We start from the raw sequence: 19,656 nt of genomic DNA, 5'->3' as shown, positions 1-19,656 counted from the left end.
CCAGTATATTTATCTTATTATTACCCTCTGGCATACAGCTGCAGAAAAGGAGACCGTTCTCTCATTTTAAGAGTGAAGAAAACCTTTCCCAGAAGCCCTTGAGCAGACTTGTCCTCCTGTTTTCATTGGTCAGGATGATGTCACATGCCCATGCTTAAACCAGTCACTGGCAAGGGGCAAGGACCATTATGATTGGCTTAGACCCGTGAAGATTCACTGAGTAACTGGGGAAGGAACAATACTGAGGCTGAGGTGGGGAGGAAGAAGGGAAACTGACTGGTGGGTAGGCAGCCAAAGGGCCTGCCCTGCTCATTTTGGTGGACTTGCTAAATTGCTTGGCAACGACAAACCAGTTCACACGCTTGCTGTGTTCGCAGTGTGCGAGAGCGCCCGTTTCTCCACCCTCATCCCCTAGGTGCTGCCTTCGTGTTCGTCTCAGTGAAATGGGGTGTCTTGCTGTTTTAACATGTGGTTCTTGTATCAGTGAGTTTGAGTATCTTTTCTTAATGATTTATATTTCCTGTGAATTTCTCGTTTATTTTCTTTGCTCATCTTTTTTTTCCTTTTTTGTTGTGGTAAAATAAATGCTGCCGTATTAAAGTACCACAAAGTGGGTGGCTTTAAGCAACGGAGATTTATTGTCTCACAATTCTGGAGGCTACTAGTTGGAATTCAGGGTGTCAGCAGATCCATGTTCTCTCTGAAAGCTCTAGAAAAAGCCCTTTCCCGTCTCTCCCAGCTCCTGTTGGCCCTTATTTCCTTAGCTTGTGGCAGCATACTTCATTCTCTGCCCCTGTCTTCACGTGGCAGTCTTCCCTCTGTCTCTCTGAATCTCTTATGGGACATCACTCAGCTTGGATTAGGACCCACCCTACTTCCCCATGACCTCATGTTAACTGATAACATCTTCAAAGACTCTATTTCCAAACAAGATCACATTCACAGGTACGGGGTTAGGACTTCAATATAAATTTGGGGGAGGGACACAGTTCAGTCTTTAATAGACCCCAGGATTGATTCTCTTTAATCACTGCATTATACTTTGTCAATTGGGAGATTTTTTTCCCCTTACTGATTTATAAACGTGCTGCTGTTGAGTTGATTCTGACTCATGGTGACCCTATAGGACAGAGTAGAACTGCCCCATAGGGTTTCCAAGGCTGTAAATCTTTATGAAAGAGACTGCCACATCTTTCTCCTGCAGAGCAACTGGTAGGTTTGAACCGTTGACCTTTCAGTTAGCAGCTGAGCTAACTACTGCGCTACCAAAAAAAAAAAAAAAACCCAGCGCCGTCTAGTCGATTCCGACTCATAGCGACCCTATAGAACAGAGTAGAGCTACCCCATAGAGCTTCCAAGGAGTGCCTGGCGGATTTGAACTGCTGACCCTTTGGTTAGCAGCCATAGCATTTAACCCCTACACCACCAGGGTTTCCAAACCAGAGCTCTTTTATTGATTTATAAAAAAAAAAAAATTTATAGGCACTCTTTATATATCATGGATATATATGCATATTTTTATGTATATATGTATGCACAAATATATATTTTCCCCTCGCTTTGTCATTTCTAATATTATTATCTTTGTCTTGTACGAGTTTAGCATTGTATGCAATCACATATTAACTATGATTACATGTCAAGGAAATGGTTCCCTGTTGGTTCCTTAATTCACGGATGCATTTCTAGGGAGACCCCATTTGAGGCAGGTCCAGCATGAAAGCAAAAGAATGGGCCAGGGGCCTGCAGGACCCTTTCCTGCATTACAAGAGTTGGAGGTGAGGAATCTGGCAATAGGGTCCTGCGCAGATCTGGACCTCAGTTTTCTCCTTGAACTTTTTTCTTGAAAAAGAAATGACTCGTCTGATTCTGGAAGTTTGTTTGGCCTACAAGCTCCTTGCTCCTCTGCCAAGTGCCCCCAGCTGCCTGTGCCCTCTCGGTCAGCTCGGGGTCCATATGGCTGCCAGGTCAGAGACGAGTCAGGCTTAGTCCTTACCTTTGAGTTCATGTCCCTCTTAGCTGAGAACAAATGACCTTCAAACCACCTATAAAAATCCTCTTCCCAGAGCAGGGAGATTGAGGAGGAGGAGGAGGGAGGGGCGTGGGGTGATAGTTGGAGCGGGGTCGCCCACCAGCGCTGAGGGGCTTTGCTCACCTGGCACGTTGTTCACCAGGCTTCTAATACCCATCTCCCCAGTCCTGGGAACCCAGGCTCCATGCTCACAAACCATGTTGCTCTGAACACATCTCCTAGCTTCTTGGAGCGCGATTTCCCTGCCTGACAGGGTTGCGGTGAGAAATAAATCCCATTTACTTTTTCATTTTCATGCAGGGCAAAGCCAGACTTAGAGCCACCTGTTATGGACTGAATTGTGTCCCTCCAAAATATGTGCTGGCATCCTAACCCCTGTACCTATGGATGCCATCACCTTCAGTGTTAAGAGGACTGCTGCTGAGATGCTCCTCTCTGACCACTGTTTTTCTGAGAGAATTTCGGGGCCGAGCAGGGCTTGGAGGAGGGTAACAGGGCCATACCGCCCAGGCAGTTGTGAGCCAGTGTGGGCATGTGAGGAAGTTTTGGTCAGCCAAAGGTAAAGAGAGTCGTCCAGAGCTCTGGGTTGGGGGAGCATGGGACCTAATTTGTGGGTTCGAAAGGTCCCCACGAGGGTCTTGAGGAGGCGGGTGCTGGGGGGAGGCAGTGAGGTGACTGGTCCCATCGTCCAGGGACTGGCAACAAGGCCAGGTGGTAGGGAGGGACGGAAGTTGCATTGTGACCCTGCAGGGGCCTCTCCCCTCCCACAGCTTCTGCTGCCAGGGCAGGGCCCCCTTGCGGACATCAGGTGTACCCTTGCCTCCTCCAGCAGACTAACATCTTTTTGAGGGCAAGGCCTGGGTCTGGTCCATCTGAGGAACCCCAGGCTCCTGGTAAATGCTGAGCAAATGAATAGTGGGTCTGGTGGAGGGGTCTGCGAAGACCCCACAGAAGAGTCAGACTTCGGAGGATGGAGGTGATTTCACCCAAGGATGGTGAGGGCACGGCTGCGTGGGCTGAAGGAGCAGTGTGAGCAAAGGCCCGGAGGCAGGAACCATGGGTTCAGAGGAGCCACAGCGGCCTGCACTGGCTGGAGGCCTGGGTGGGGAGTGAGGAGCGGAGCGAGAGGCTCGTTTCACCCCAGGGAGGCAGAGGACCAGAGAGACAGACCGAGAGGCTGGCTCAGCCCAGGGCAGGCACCAGGGCTAGAGCTGCGGGTCTCCTGCGTTAGAAAGGGGATCATCACAGGCGTGTTGATCACAGGAAACACTTGCCAGTATTTTTCCAAGAGGGGAGAGGAGTGTCGGGTGACAGGTATTCTCACTGTGTTGTGTTGGGTTGCTGCTCTGCGCCAGGCACTCTGCAAGTGATATCTACTGAATCTCCACAACAGGCCCATGTGACGGGACCACCATTGGCCCCATTCCCCCTGTAAGGAAACAGGCCCAGAGGGGTTAAGAGACTCATCAGAGACACACAGTAATGTGAATGTTGGGAGTCGAACCCAGGTCTGAATACAGAGCCCGTGTGGGGCAAGCAGTGTGTATGGGCCTGTGTAAGTGGCTCCTAAATGCAAAGACTGCTTATCTGCTGGACCGCAAGCTCCCCAGGGCAGGGGCTGTGTCAGGATCAGCTCTGGCGTCCCCAAACGCAGGCATCATGACGAATTGAACAGCAGGGGCAGAGGTGGGCGTGGTGTGTTCACGGAAGAAGGAAGCCCGGGCTGGGATGGGGCCCCAGGTTGGCATCACATCTTGGCTAGGGGCCAGTGTGCTCGCTGTGGCCATCTGCCTGCCACTCCTGCCCGTAGCCAGTGGCCAGGAGTCATCAGCAGCAGTGCCCCTGGTGAGCTGGACATTGTGCCAGTTCAACCTTGCCTGTCCCTGGGCGGTGTTCCCTGGGCAGCCAGTACTGGTCTGGGGATCTGAAGACTCAGTTGTGGCTTCTCCCCTCTTTGGGAAGGACAAGTGGGAAAGGGAAGATTCAGGTTAACTGAGCTCCTTACTCCATATCTGCCACCTGCTAGATGGGGGTTACCAGCCTAGCGGTTTACTCTGAGGAAGTGGAGGCACAAAGGAGCCGAGGGCCCGCCCTCAGCCACCAGCTCCTTATGGCTCACTGTGCTGTCAGGCAAGGGGCCTGTTGTCTGACAGAGCTGGGCTCAGGCCCACTTACTAGTCGAGTGACCTTGGAAAAGATCCTTCACTTGGTGCTTCACTTTCCTCATCTGTAAAATTGGGTTAATGATCCCTGCCCCACTTAGCGTGCGGGGTTGTTGTGAGGAGAAGGTGGTTGAACTCCGATGGAAACAATAAACAAGAGAGTAAAGACTTTTTAGAAGATACTATTTTCATACACTTGCTCCCTCCCCAAACTAGTTGGCTGTTGTCCCTTTTCACATCTTGGTGCCAGCTGAGAGGACCCACTTCCTGTGCCCCTGTTGGTGTGTCTTGTCCCAGACCCTGGGCTGGAGTCTGTGTCCCCGGAGACAGAGGGACAAGACTGGAGCGCCGCCCCTGGAGTCAGGGCAGTTGGGGCTCACAGTCTCCACACAGTAATCATTTGATGGAAGAGTGAGGGCCACGGTCGGAAGAGCACCCATGGGTGGCCTGGACGAGAAGTGCCGGAAGGAGTCAGGGCAGCTTCTGGCCGCCTCCTGGCTGGACGGTAGGAGTCTAGGGCTCAGGTTCCAAGCCTTCCCTCACCTTAAGTAAGCCCCCACCTTAGTTTTCACCCCCTTCATCTCTTGAGCAGGCCCCCTGCATGCTGTTGGGTTAGCCACTCAGCCTCACTGAGCCTCAGTCTTCCTCACGTGTAACACAGGCCATATCCTCACATGGCCATGGTGAGCTCCATGAGGTGGCCTGGTTTGGAGGAGGCCAGCTGTGGTGTGGGACAGCTGTGTGGTGGGGCTGTTGGGGGCACCAAAAGAAGTGCCCAGGTTTTGGATCCTGTCTCAGCCGTGTACCAGTTCACAACTGGGACTCCATGACCTCAGTTTCCTCATCAGTAAAGTGGGGACAAAAATGACCCCTCCTCCATGGCACTGTCAAAAGAATTCTGCAGATCCTGGTACAAAGTGCAGGTCCTGGTGTTGCACGTGGCTGTGACCATTACCTTCTGTTTTCTGAGCCTCTTCTCCCCGGCAGCAGCATGGACTGCTGAGTTTGATGATGAACAGTTTCTCCTTGAACTTGAGGCTGTCCCATGTGGTATCGCAGCTCAGGCCACAAGTGGGAAGGGGCAGGGGTCTCCATGTGGCCCTAGAAGGTGCCAAACAAACTTGGTGTGAGGATGGCACATGGCCGTGGCCTGATTCAAGTCCCTACAGACCCTGAGGCGGATCTTCGGCCTCAGAGCCCTGCCACCTGTAAAATGGGGACACAGGGGGCAGATGGCGGCCCCGCCCTTGCTGACAGATTGACTGTGTTCTCTCCCCAGAGACTGATGGAGAGGCAGAAACGGAAGGCGGACATCGAGAAGGGGCTGCAGTTCATTCAGTAAGTGCCAGCGGGGCCACACGCTCACTCCACCCTGTTTCATGTTGCTGAGCCTTTGCTGCCAGGCTCCTGTGCTGTCAGGGAGTCGGGTTTCATGAGCTGATTGCAGACTGGCATGGCAGGGGCATGGTATGGATCCGGCCATGAGCCATGAACCCTGTACTCCCCCCAGCCTCCTGACCGTGCTGAGCCTTCAGTCTTGTCCAGGACATCATTTTACCCCTGCTTGTTGCCTTGCTTGCCTGCACACAGTCAGTGCCAGTTACCAGTTGCCATCAAGTTGATTCTGACTCAAAGGGGCTCCATGTGTGTCAGAGTAGAACCGTGCTCCGTAGGGTTTCCAATGGCTGATTTTTTGGAAGTGGGTCGCCAGGCCTTTCTCCTGAGGCACCTCTTGGTGTACTCAAACTGCAGATGAGAAAACTGAGGCTCAGAGAGGTTAAGAAACTTGTTAAAGGTCACACAGCTTTTGGCTGAGTCCAGAACTCTCGTTTCTTTCCGTTAGGTGCCCCTCTACACAGCACCCATGGACTATGCTTGTTAGTTTTTTTCTTTACACACAGGATGATTTTACCACTTTTTATTTATTAAGAAGACCCTCTGAGACATTTATCATGATGCCAATGAACTGAAGTATAAGCATCAGGGCCCCTCACTTGCATGAGTTCTTTTTGAGACCCTGAAACGTACCCTAGAGATTCTGTGTTCATGATTTAGTATTCTTTTTCTTAAACAGAGCTTCCTAAAAAACTGGGATATGATTTTGCATACCTTTTAGTTTTTTTTTTTTTAGACATACACAGTCCCCAATTTTGTTCCCTCACACAGACCCATCAAATACTCCCCGACTTTCCTCATCCACACGTTGTCACCCGAAATCTGATCCGTTTCACGCACCCTCAGAATCTGCATTGCTCTCTAGGAGTGTGTTGTATTCACAGGAAACACTCTCTCCCCTGCCAGCTCACCATTCGGGCAGTTTTCCTGGCTACCTCCTGAGGGTGCTCACAGCAGGCTAATTTTGGTGGGGAGTTTTGAGAGCACCTGGAGCTTAGCCCTGTGTTGTTGCTCTGTCTTCCAACGCCCTGGCTGTTCCCCAGCCTAGCCCTCTGCTGTTGCCTTAGCCAGTTCTCCAGTCCTCAGCCTGGTCAGCAGAGCTGTGGCCCACTCTTTACATCTCCTCAATGACAAGTATTGATCTGCATTTCTCTGATGGACAGTGATACTGAGCATCTTTTCATTTGTTTGGTGATCATTTGAATGTCGTCTTGGGTGAAATGTCTATTCGGGTCCTTTGCCCATTTTATGATTGGGTTATGGATCTGCTACTTTTAAAGTCAGTCTTGCTTTTTTTGCCTCACCCCTCCTGCGCTGCTTTCTCGCTCAGTGTGCTTAGCAAAACATCTGTTAGGTACTTCCTGGGCACAGAGCATTGTGGGAGCTATAAAGAAATGTTTGACAAGAACCCTCCTTGAAGCGGCTGAAGATTTAGTCAGGGGATAAGAGCTTAGGGCCAAGCAGAGGAAAGCTCCTGGGCTTTGGGGGATGAGGCCAGCCTGGGGTCAGCTCCCACCTCCACTACCCTAAGGCCTCGAGCAAAACCCTGCCTCATGAGTGTTGGTTTTCTCATCTGTAAAATGGAGTGATAAGGCTGTATTATCCAAAATTCTAGATGAGTGGTGGGTGAAGCATTATTCCTTGGGCAGGACGTTCCAGGAAGGCTGCCTGGGGGAGGAGTGACTGGATCTAGAAATAAGCAGGGTCTGGTCAGTCAGAAACGGGGATTGGGGCAGTCCATCTCTGAGTGTGAAAGGGAACACTCCAGTTGGAGGAAGCCAGGGACAGTGCTTGGACCAGCCGGGTTAGTTGGCTTATCTGTATTTCTTAGGTACCTTTGTGGGGCACAGCTGTGTTAGGCAGGGGTCAGAGCTGGTGAATTGGGACAGGTTGGTTGGTGCTGGCTTGTGGAGGGCCTTGAATACCAGGTAAGATGTTTGGGCTTCATCTTTGAGGTGCCAGGCAGTCATGGGCTTTGGGGACAGGGATGTGACCTATTGAAGGTGAATCTGGTGCTGGAAGAGGCTGGAGCAGAGGCCAGTTAGGACGATAGCAATGGGGACAGGCAGGGCTGCACGGGGAAGCAGGACGGGTCTTGATCTCTGGCTGGTGGGGAGGCCAGCGAGAAGGTGGGATGGAGCCCACTGTCAGAGCCGGGGACTCCCGCTTGCCCCCATCCAGGGTCCTCCCAGTGTTTTCTCTCACCATGCCTCAGTAGTGTAGACTGCTCTTTCTTGCCCAGGTGTTGGCAGCAGCTCCGGGCACCGGAAAGAGCCTGCATTCTGGCTCGGCTCTGACGTTGACCTGCTGTGTGACCTTGGGCAAGTCACTGTTCCTCTCGGGCGTCTGTTTCCCCCTCTGCAAAATGAGGGATCAGGAGACAGCCCCCAGCTCCCCTCCCAGCTGAGCCACTTAGCCTGAAGGACGCTCCCCTACAGCTGATGCTTTCTTCCATCCTGAGTGGGTGTGGTTTGGCCACCAGAAGGGAGAGGGTGCCAGACCCACCTAACCTGTTTGGTCTGGCATGAGGGTTGATGGCTCTGAGTGCACCTGGCATTGGCCAGGGACAAGTGGCTTGTGGGGGGTGGGGGCTGAGGACTCCCTGTGCCTCCCCTGGGCCTGCAGTTGGAGATTTTAGGGGGATGCGTAGGAGCAGTGGTGGTCCCTAAATCCCACTTTGCTTTCTTGACAAAGCTCACACTTCCTGCCTTTCTCCCTCCGTTTGTTCCCATCTCTCCTGGCTGCAGAGCCACACAGAGCCATCCGCTTTCTGGGATTGAGCTGTGACTGGCAGAGCCTCCATCAGCCCCGCCTTGGCCAGAGTCTGATTGTCAGTCTTGCCTTCCAGCCCTGGAGGCCTCCTAGGCCTGCCTTTGGTTCTTCCCCTGCCCTTGCCCCCACTTCACCCCTCACGTAACGGAGAGGGCATTTGAGATGCCTGCTGTCAAGGAGCATTGGGTTTGTGGCAGAGGACAGCTGGCTGGGCTGAGCTGGCCTATTTCCCAGCACCTGCCCCTGGGGAGAGCCTGGCTATGAGCACCTTCCTCCAGCCATTCCATTGTGAGTGGAAGGCCTGCTCGGTATTGCTTCGGGGAGGGGGCGGGGGTAGGGGTAGCTGCTTGTCCCCTCACCCCAGCTCACAAGGTGATGTCTGATATCTGAGTCGGGAGCCCCCTCCTGGGCTGACCTCTGGCTCTGGGGCCTCCATGAGGTTGTGGGAGGAGACTGGGACCCCTGAGCTCTCCTAGACCTTGTGTCTCTGTCTGTTCCTCCAGGTCGACCCTACCCCTAAAGCAAGAAGAATATGAGGTGAGCGACACCTGCTGGGCTGGGGAAGGCCAGGGTAAGGGGAGAGGGTGGTGGGGGCTGGCGACAGGGCTGGGGCTGAATGGAAAAGTCCCCTGAGCCCCTCCGTGCCCTGCCCCTGGCAGGCCTTCCTGCTCAAGCTGGTGCAGAACTTGTTTGCTGAGGGCAATGACCTATTCCGGGAGAAGGACCACAAGCAGGCCCTGGTGCAGTACATGGAAGGGCTGAACGTAGCCGACTACGCTGCCTCGGACCAGGTGGCCCTGCCCCGGGAGCTGCTGTGCAAGCTGCATGTCAACAGGGCTGCCTGCTACTTCACCATGGTGAGCCTGGCGCCCCACGGCCTCCTGGCCCCCAGTGAGTCGGGCCCAGGTCCCGTGAGCCTGTGGGCCCAGGGCTGTCTCCCCCACCTCCTCCTGTCTGGATGTCTCCCCAGTACTCCTGGGCTGTCTGCTGTGCAACAGACTCACCTAGAGAGCTTTTAAAAAGGACTGATGCCAAATAAAGAGTTTTGAAAGATGGCGCTGACGCCCAGGACTTCCCCAGATGAATTGATTGAGCCAGGGTCTTGGGTGGGCCCTGGCACTGGGCAGCTTCCAGGCAGTCAGGGCTGAGAACGGCTCCCCTCGTGTCTGCTGTCCTTTCTGCAAACCCCTGACTGCTCCTCTCTCCTGGCCTCCCTCACCTCCCACCCCACACCCTCAGTCTCTCCTCACTTCTTTCTCTGCAGACTTCAGCTTCCTCCGTTCCTCCGTAAACCCCAGCCTCCCCTTCTTCCCTGTCCTGCTCACCCAGGGACTCAGTCATTCCTCAGACCCTGGGTGAAATGCTGTTGTAGGCTCTACAGGGGTTCAGTACCACCTCTGCCATCCAGGGTGGAATGTTCTGGATAAATGAGTCTACCAGGTGCCTGAGAGCTTAGCCCTTCCCGCTCCAGTCTATGCACTGAGCCGCCTTCATGATTCCACTGCCTCTCAGTCCATGATGTTCTGAACCAAAGGCCGATACAGAGGTAGATGGGTCTGAGTGACCAGGCTTGTCGTGTAGATCTTGAAGATCCCTCCTTCCAGTGGCCATTGGCATCCCCTTCACCCCGAAACACAGATGCCCTTAATCCAGAGTCTGACCCCTGCTGTTTCCCCCCTTACCCTCTGGGGCTCTGAGCCACATCCCTGACCTCAGCATCCTCTTTGGGAAAGGAGGCTGGCGGTCAGTCCTAGGTGGGGGCAGGAGGCCTAGGAGAGGGACGGGTCATGGGAGCTGACTGATGGGCTGCCTGATCTTCTCTGCCAGGGCCTGTATGAGAAGGCGCTGGAGGACAGTGAGAAGGCGCTGGGCCTGGACAGCGAGAACATCCGAGCGCTGTTCCGTAAGGCACGCGCACTTAACGAGCTGGGCCGCCACAAGGAGGCCTATGAGTGCAGCAGCCGGTGCTCCCTGGCCCTGCCCCACGTGAGTGCTGTTTCTGCCCTCCTCTGCTGGCATCCACACTGAGCCGGGCTCTGAGTCCAGGCTCTGAGTCCAGGCTCCAGGCCCTCTGCTCTGGCCCTCACTTGGGCCAAGCCACCACGTCTTTCTGAGCCCCAGTGTCCCCCTCTGTGACATGGAGTTGCAGATACTGATATTAATAGTAGCTCTAACTGTGCACCTGGCCTTGCGAAACTGGCATTGTGCGTTTCAACTTACTTAACCTTACAACAACTCTGTGAGGTAGCTGCTATTGTTAGGTCTGTTTTAAAGATGAAGAGAGTGAGACACAGAGAGAAAGTAACTTACCCTTCACCACAGCTAGGAGGTGGCAGAGCCAAGATGTGAACCCAGCCTGTCTGATTCCAGAGCTGTACTCATCACTCTGAGAGGACAGGGCTACAGTGAGGAGTAAAAAGGGTGACGTTTGCCCCTGGAACCTGATGTGGGGCTGTCACTGGGTGGGGAAGAGACAATGGGAAATGACCAATAGAGAGTCTTGCTTGTCCCCAGCCTGCCCATGGCAAGGCACATCCCCCCTCCCCACTTATTCATCTACTGAACAAGAATGTACTCACTGCCCACACTTGTGCCCTCAGGGACCCCATGGTCCCCTGAATGTGCAGATGGGGTGGCCCTGGGGCCTAGGCCTGGATCCACCACTGACCCTCTCTGTGAGCTTGGGCAAAGCTCTTCCCCTCTCTCCATGTCAGCCCCACATCTATAAAATGCTGCTGCAACTTTATCCCTGAAGTTAAGGGTGTGAAAGGGCTGTGAGAAGGAGTCCTACTCTCAGTAACATTTTGGTCTCCCACAGTGATGCTATTGTTGTTGGTTGCTGTTGGGTCGATTCTGACTCACGGCGACCCCACGTGTGCAGAGTAGAACTGCTCCGTAGGGTTTTCGAGGCTGCGACCTTTCAGGAGCAGATCGCCAGGCCTGTGTTTTAAGCCGCTGGGTGGGTTTGAACCACCAACCTTTCAACTAGTAGCCGAGCACTTAACGTTTTGCACCACCGGTTAAATTTTAGAAATACAAAGATAGTATTAAAATCAAAACCCAAAAACTATTCCTCCCCCCCAAAATAAATAAATAAAACAAAAGCATGGTTCCCGTCCCAGCCCCACTAGGCACTGGCTGTGTGGCTTGTCAGTGTCACCTCCAGGGCCTGGCTTCCTTGTCTGTGACATAGGGGGCTGCCAGCAGTACCCCTTGCAGGGTGGCATAGGGATTCCGGGAGTGCTGACCCCAGCCCAGTCCGCCTATGTCTTGCCTTCCCCAGGATGAAAGCGTGACTCAGCTTGGTCAGGAGCTGGCTCAGAAGCTAGGGCTGCGAGTTCGGAAGGCGTATAAGAGGCCCCAGGTAGGTGGCTCTGGGCCTGGGGGCAGATTGGGGGTGGGTGCTCTTGGGAGAGGTGAGTGGAGGGGGTCAGGGCCTGGCTAGGGTGAGAGTTGGGGTGACAGGTGACCCTTCTCGTCCCACTCTGTTGGCTGGAAGCCCTGGAATGACTTTGAGAACCTTTGGAAAAGGCAAAGGCAGCCAGAGCTTCCAGCTCACCTGAGACACCAGCTGTTAAAGCCACTCCCTGGCTGGCTCTGACAGCCCTGGTGGAGAGGCTTGACACTGGCCGCATTGACACTGGTGTCCTTCAGCCTTGTGTTCTCAGTTAAAATATGTGATGCGTATTTGAAATGCTGATCTCTGTTAGTTTTGTTCAGCCAACATGCACTCATTTAGCACCTACCATATGTGATGCAGGAAGGAAGAAGTCAAAGAGGACACCTAGGTTGGGGCCTAAGCTATAGGTGATGCCCTTTACTGAAATGGGGAAGACCTAGGAAGGAACTGGCAGGGGGAGACCTCAAGAGTTCCAAGATCATAAGTCCCAAGCATGGGAATTGCTGAACATGGGCAAGCTGTCTTCATCTTTGCCATCGTCTTCATCATCCATATCATCATCTTCATCGTATTTCTCATTACTGTCATCATTTTATATGTGCCAGGACCCCCAAGTGTCTGTCAGCTTGTCGTACTGAGGGGGCTTATGTGTTGCTGTGATGCTGGAGGCTACGCCACCGGTGTTCAGATACCAGCAGGGTCCCCCATGGAGGACAGGTTTCAGCTGAGCTTCCAGACTAAGACAGACTAGGAAGAAGGACCTGGCAGTCTACTTCTGAAAAGCATTAGCCAGTGAAAACCTTGTGAATAGCTGCAGAACATTGCCTGATATAGTGCTGGAAGATGAGCCCCACAGGTTGGAAGGCACTCAGAAGATGACTGGGGAAGAGCTGCCTCCTCAAAGTAGAGTCGACCTTAATGACTTGGATGGAGTAAAGCTTTCAGGGCCTTCATTTGCTGATGTGGCACGACTCAAAATGTGAAGAAACAGCTGCAAACATCCATTACTAATCAGAACCTGGAATGTATGAAGTATGAATCTAGGAAAATTGGAAATCGTCAAAAATGAAATGGAACGCATAAACATTGATATCCTAGGCATTAGTGAGCTGAAATGGACTGGTATTGGCCATTTTGAATCAGACAATCATATAGTCTACTACGCTGGGAATGACAACTCAAAGAGAAATGGTGTTGCATTCATCATCAAAAAGAACGTTTCAAGATCTATCCTGGGGTACGACACTGTCAGTGACAGGATAATATCCATACGCCTACAAGGAAGACCAGTTAATACGACTATTATTCAAATATACGCACCAACCACTAGGGCCAAAGATGAAGAAATAGAAGATTTTTATCAGCTGCTGCAGTCTGAAATTGATCAAACATGCAATCAAGATGCATTGACAGTTACTGGCGATTGGAATACAAAAGTTGGAAACGAAGAAGGAGGATCAGTAGTTGGAAAATACGGCCTTGGTGATAGAAACAATGCCAGAGATCGAATGATAGAATTTTGCAAGACCAATGACTTCTTCATTGCAAATACCTTCTTTCACCAACATAAACGGCAACCATACACATGGACCTGGCCAAATGGAACACACAGAAATCAAATTGACTACATCTGTGGAAAGAGACGATGGAAATGCTCAATATCACCAGTCAGAACAAGGCCAGGGGCCGACTGTGGAACAGACCATCAATTGCACGTATGCAAGTTCAAGCTGAAACTGAAGAAAATCAGAGCAAGTCCACGAGAGCCAAAATATGACCTTGAGTATATCCCACCTGAACTTAGAGACCATCTCAAGAATAGATTTGACTCATTGAACCCTAGTGACCGAAGACCAGACGAGTTGTGGATTGACATCAAGGACATCATCTATGAAGAAAGCAAGAGGTCACTGAAAAGACAGGAAGGAAAGAAAAGACCAAGGTAGAAGTCAGAGGAGACTCTGAAACTTGCTCTTGAGCATCGAGAAGCTAAAGCAAAAGGAAGAATCAATGAAGTAAAAGAACCGGACAGAAGATTTCAAGGGCCTCTTGAGAAGACAAAGTATTATAATGACGTGCAAAGAGCTGGAGGTGGAAGACCATAAGGGAAGAACACGCTCGGCATTTCTCAAGCTGAAAGAACTTAAGAAAAAATTCAAGCCTTGAGTTGTAATAGTGAAGGATTCTATGGGGAAAATATTAAGTGATGCAGGAAGCATCAGAAGAAAATGGAAAGAATACACAGAGTCATTATACCAAAAAGAATTAGTCGATGTTCAACCATATCAAGAGGTGGCATATGATCAGGAACCGATGGTACTAAAGGAAAAAGTCCAAGCTGCTCTGGAGGCATTGGCGAAAAACAAGGCTCCAGGAATTGTTGGAATATCAATTGAGATGTTTCAACAAACAGATGCAGCGCTGGAGGTGCTCACTTGTCTATGCCAAGAAATATGGAAGACAGGTTCCTGGCCAACTGACTTGAAGAGGTCCATATTTATGCCTATTCTCAAGAAAGGTGATCCAACCGAATGTGGAAATTATAGAACAATGTCATTAATATCACACGCATGCAAAATTTTGCTGAAGATCATTCAAAAGCAGCTGTAGCAGTATATCAACAGGGAACTGCCAGAAACTCAGGCCAATTTCAGAAGAGGACGTGGAACCAGGGATATCATTGCTGATGTCAGATGGATCCTGGCTGAAAGCAGAGAATACCAGAAGGATGTTTACCTGTGTTTTATTGACTATGCAAAGGCATTTGACTGTGTGGATCATAACAAACTATGGATGACACTGCGAAGAATGGGAATTCCAGAACACTTAATTGTGCTCATGAGGAACCTTTACATAGATTAAGAAGCAGTTGTTGGGACAGAACAAGGGGATACTGATTGGTTTAAAGTCAGGAAAGATGTGCGTCAGGGTTGTGTTCTTTCACCATACCTATTCAATCTGTATGCTGAACAAATAATATGAGAAGCTGGACTATATGAAGAAGAATGGGGCATCAGGATTGGAGGAAGACTCGTTGACAACCTGCATTATGCAGATGACACAACCTTGCTTGCTGAAAGTGAAGAGGACTTGAAGCACTCACTAATGAAGATCAAAGACCACAGCCTTCAGTATGGATTACACCTCAACATAAAACAAAAATCCTCACAACTAGACCAATGAGCAACATCATGGTAAATGGAGAAAAGATTGAAGTTGTCAAGGATTTCATTTTACTTGGATCCACAATCACCAGCCATGGAAGCAGCAGTCAAGAAATGAAAAGATGCATTGCATTGGGCAAATCTGCTACAAAGGACCTCTTCAAAGTGTTGAAGAGCAAAGATGTCACCCTGAAGACTAAGGTGCGCCTGACCCAAGCCATGGTATTTTCAATCACATCATATGCATGTGAAAGCTGGACAATGAATAAGGAAGACAGAAGAAGAGTTGACGCCTTTGAATTGTGGTGTTGGCGAAGAATATTGAATATACCACGGACTGCCAAAAGAAGGAACAAATCTGTCTTGGAAGAAGTGCGGCCAGAATGCTCCTTAGAGGCAAGGATGGCGAGACTGTGTCTTACATACTTTGGACATGTTGTCAGGAGGGATCAGTCTCTGAAGAAGGACATCATGCTTGGCAGAGTACAGGGTCAGTGGAAAAGAGGAAGACCCTCAACAAGGTGGATTGACACAGTGGCTGCAACAGTGAGCTCAAGCATAACAACGATTGTAAGGATGGCGCAGGACCGGGCAGTGTTTCGTTCCATTGTGCATAGGGTCGCTATGAGTCGGAACCGACTGGATGGCACCTAACAACAACAACATGTGCAAGGAGCTTCATGTAGGAAAGGGTGTGACTCAAAAGCCTCTGCTGTGACCTTGAGCAGGTTGTTCACCCCTCTCCACCTTGGTTTCCTCATGTGGAAAGTGGGGCAGTTACGCCCACCTCCAAGGGCTGACGGGGGAATTAAAATGAGAGGCTGTCTGAGATTCCACCTATTGCCCTGCCTGGCACACAGTAGGAGTGCATTGACGGAGGCTGTCTGCCTGCATCACAGTTGGAGGAAGAGAAAACCTAGCTCACACCTGGTGCCTGCACTTGGGGGTGGGACCCGGAGAGCAGCGCAGATGGCAGGCCTGGGGCAGGGAGTCTGGAAGGCATGGCACACCCCAACTGCGTGTGACAGACCCTCTGCTGCCCTGGCTGGTGGCACCTGAGAATCCTTCCAGAATCTTCATCTCATCTTACCTCTCTCCGATTTCTGGCAGGAACTGGAAACCTTTTCTGCACTCAGTAATGGCACAGCAACTGGCATGGCAGATCAGGTAGGATGGGGGCTGGGACCCTGAGCCCCTTCCCCACTCCCGGTACCAACCTGTTATGCAACATGAGGGGTTTGTATTTACTCTCTGGGTGTAAATAACCGCTGGCAGTGGGTTCAGGGGCATCAGGCTGAGGGCTGGGCTCTATGCTGTCCTTGTCCCATTGCTGTGCACCAGGCACGTGTCCTGGGAACAGGGGGTGACTGATGGCCTGGACTGGGGTCTGGACTCAGCTCTGGGATCCACAGTGCTTCCACCTGTCCAAGAGGTGGTTCCTGTGACCGTAGCAGCAAGCATGGGATGGGCCATGGCTGCTGTGGTAGCCTTGCTTGCAGGCGCCAGCCAGGACGAGGCCTGGGCAGTCTGGTCCCAATTGCCTCTTTCTCCTTCTTAGTCCACCCCTCCTGTCCTGTCTCACTGGACTTTCTGCAAGTCTGAGCCCCAGGCCCAGCTCATGCCTCACTCTGCCTCCAGTGACTCCCCACCCCACCCTGCCTTTTCTCTCCTTTTCATTGTTTGAGGCCCAGCAGAAGTACCCTCCTTACTGCACCCCGCCCCGTCACCCCGCTCCCCTGTGGGGTGCTGCAGAGAGGTGCGAGGGGAGAGCTCAGGCTTTGGACTCTGACAGATAAGGGCCAGCTTGTGCTGTCTGTGTGACCTCAGGCAGTTCCTTCGTCTCTGAGCCTCAGCTTCAGAATCCATGAATTTAGGGTGTTTCACCCCTCAGCCAGGGTAAGGGAGGAAAGTACTCTGTCACCTAAGAAGTAGGGACCCTGTGGGGCCTGCGATATGGTAACTTCTGATAGCTGCAGTGATACTTACCTATCCCCAGGGCCACGGCCTTTGTACTGCCCACCCAGGCCTGGCTTGTTCTGGAGGTCGTAGCTGGTCGAACACACCTGTTAGACTCTGCAGCCGCCACATGGGAGCTGCTCAGGTGGACTTCGAGGGATTCTGGAAAGTAAAGGACAGGCCATAAACCTTGACAGAGCCTGGTGGCCGGCCACCTCATTGTACATAAGGGGAAACTGAGGCAGAAAGTGGCGAGGCAAGGTGGTAGCAGATGCTTTCCAGCACTTTCATTTGTTCACTCAGCAGACTCCCACCAGGCTGACCCTGGTGGAGCAGGCTGGGCCTGGTGCAGCCCTAACCCTGGGCACCAGTGCCCCTGAGCCTCCATCTCCTCCTCTTCACGGGGGCCATTTCTTGAGTGGAAGGTCTAAAAATAGCAATGGAAAGTGCAAGCCACGGGGCCAGTGATGTGGCCAAGTGCTGGATTCTGTTGGTGCCCTGGGTGGCCCTCTGTGGGGTTGTGGGCAGTGATACCTAGGGAGGAGGGGGCCCAGGGGACCCTGAGTGTTGGACGCCACAGCCTTCTCACCTGCCTGCCTAACTCGTCCTTCCCTCTCTCCACAGGGAACTTCCAATGGATTGGGGTCTATCGATGACATTGAAACAGGTAGTGTCCCTGGTGCAAGGGGATGGGTGAGCTGGGACCCAGGCGAGGTCTCAGTCCCTCACCCCAAGAGCCCTGGGAGGTCAGGTACATGAAGCCCTTAGCCTCAGACACATAGATGGAGGCTCTGAGGGGCACCCTGGGGACTGCCTGAGGCATGAATAAAATGAGGGGGCTGAGGAGCAACAGACCCCCTCAAGAAGGGAAGAGCAGCGCTCCAGGCCGGCCTGTGTCCTCTGCCTGACCAGTAAGCCCACCTCTCTCAGGGTCTCTCCTCTTTTCACTGGCTTCCAGGAAGGGGCACATTTTTAAAGTGCCCCTTGGAGAGAATGTTGCTTACCCCAGAGGTAGGAGGCAACGATCATGGATATTCTGGCCCTGAGCCATCTTGTCGGGGAGCTAGTGGAAGGCTAAGGGGCCCTCTCCTGCTCTGGGGCTACCGTCCTTGACTGTGGCTGAGTGTCCACCAAGGGGTTGGGCTAGGGCCAGGCAGGGTACCTGGCAGGAGCTGGGGGCAAGAGAGAAGAGGTTGGAATAGGACTGTAGGGCCCTGGGACACCTCCTCCCTCCACCAAGCAGGACCCTCTGCGACTGCTGAGCCCATCGCCCCTTCCACAGACTGCTACGTGGACCTGCGAGGCTCCCCGGCCCCCCTGCCCTCCACCCCCACGATGCCCCTGTTCCCCCACGTTCTGGACCTGCTGGCCCCCTTGGACAGCGGCAGCAGGGTCTTCCCCAGCACTGAGAGCCTGGACGACTTCTCCGATGGGGACGTTTTTGGTCCGGAGCTGGACACCCTCCTGGACTCACTGGTGAGGGTGCCACTGCCTTTTTTCTGCTCCCCTAGGCCCCCACCAGACTCCATCACACTCCTCCTCATATCCATGAGGGGCTGCTATGTCACAGCTAGGGAAACTGAGGCGTAGAAAGGGAACACGATCTGAAGCTGCAGAGTACACAACCAGAAGGATCGTGAAGACCCCTGGCGTCTCCCCAATGGACAGGCCGGGGGCTGAGGGCCGGAGCAGGGCTGGCTGCCCCCTGCCCAGAGTTCCCGATTCTGCGTTCTCCTCTGACCGCTCCTCCCTGTCCCCCATCCCAGTCTCTAGTCCAGAGTGGCCTGCCTGGCAGCGGCCTGCCCAGTGAGTTGCCCCAGCTGATACCCGTGTTCCCTGGCGGGACCCCACTGCTGCCACCTGTGGTGGGTGGCTCCGTGCCCGTCTCCAGCCCGCTGCCCCCCGCCTCCTTTGGCCTCGTCATGGACTCCTCCAAGAAGCTGGCTGCCTCCATGCTGGATGCCCTCGACCCTCCAGGCTCCACTCTGGACTCCCTAGACCTACTGCCGTACTCTGAGACACGGCTGGATGCCCTTGACAGCTTTGGGTCGGCCCGCAGCTCCCTGGACAAGCCTGACTCCTTCTCCGTGGGTGAGGCCTGGGAAGCACCTTCACCCCCAACCTCTATGACTGTTTGAAGAGTGCTCTCATATCCAGTCTCTGGGGGTTCCCCTTGGGAGGTGGAGTCGCTCCTGGTTTGTAGATGAGGGTGCTAAGTTTCAGAGAGGGCAAGTGATTTGCCCGATGTCATTCAGCTGCTGAGTGTGGAGTTGGGGTGGCCACCCCGGCTGTCCTTGCCAAGAGGGGCCAGGACCATGTCTGTGCACTGCTGTGTGTCCTGCAGCTCAGCACTGGTGGTTGGGGCTGAGCCTGAGAGTGGGGCGTCTTGTGCAAGATCAGATGGAGCCGAGCTGGGTCATCCAGGACACCTGAGCTCCTGGCTGGCAAGGCTCAGACCCCACGGGGATGATCATGAGGCATGGGGAGGGCATGAGGCCCTGTGCTCCCAGCACCACTTGGGCTGGGTGCCGAGGACCCATGTGGGCCTTGAGGAACTCCCTGTGGAATAGTCAGACATACTCGGAGCCCAGCCGAGAGAAGGATTCCTGGGCTGTGGGAGCCCAGAGGAGGCCTCCCCAGCACAGGACCAAGACTTCCTGGAGGAGGTGATGGCTGAGAGGGGTCTTGAAGGAGGGACCCCCATTTGCAATGCAGAGGGAACTATGTAAGCAGATGGTGGACTGGCAGAGCAGTTGTCCAGAGGGGCAGGAGGGT

At 53.0% G+C, this 19,656-nt stretch overlaps 1 protein-coding gene across 8 annotated transcripts in view; it reads left to right on the top strand.

Annotated features, from left to right (window-relative positions):
* ZC3H7B (zinc finger CCCH-type containing 7B) overlaps nucleotides 1-19,656 on the top strand; it is a 56,200-nt gene that overhangs the window by 16,099 nt on the left and 20,445 nt on the right. For 5 of the 8 annotated variants that reach the window (XM_064283457.1, XM_064283454.1, XM_064283452.1 and 2 more), the window contains exons 2-10: nucleotides 5,474-5,532; nucleotides 8,865-8,898; nucleotides 9,021-9,218; nucleotides 10,189-10,347; nucleotides 11,645-11,725; nucleotides 16,036-16,092; nucleotides 17,506-17,548; nucleotides 18,125-18,357; nucleotides 18,648-18,972. In XM_064283457.1, the coding sequence (XP_064139527.1) occupies nucleotides 5,480-5,532; nucleotides 8,865-8,898; nucleotides 9,021-9,218; nucleotides 10,189-10,347; nucleotides 11,645-11,725; nucleotides 16,036-16,092; nucleotides 17,506-17,548; nucleotides 18,125-18,357; nucleotides 18,648-18,972 (1,183 nt within the window). In that variant the 5' untranslated portion in view covers nucleotides 5,474-5,479. The remainder of the gene's footprint in view (nucleotides 1-5,473; nucleotides 5,533-8,864; nucleotides 8,899-9,020; nucleotides 9,219-10,188; nucleotides 10,348-11,644; nucleotides 11,726-16,035; nucleotides 16,093-17,505; nucleotides 17,549-18,124; nucleotides 18,358-18,647; nucleotides 18,973-19,656) is intronic. The other 3 variants (XM_064283453.1, XM_064283456.1, XM_064283458.1) reach the window with 2 other exon arrangements.

The sequence above is a fragment of the Loxodonta africana genome, chromosome 4 (genome assembly GCF_030014295.1).
Source record: "Loxodonta africana isolate mLoxAfr1 chromosome 4, mLoxAfr1.hap2, whole genome shotgun sequence".
Taxonomy (NCBI): domain Eukaryota; kingdom Metazoa; phylum Chordata; class Mammalia; order Proboscidea; family Elephantidae; genus Loxodonta; species Loxodonta africana.
This window is presented reverse-complemented; position numbering and strand designations above follow the sequence as displayed.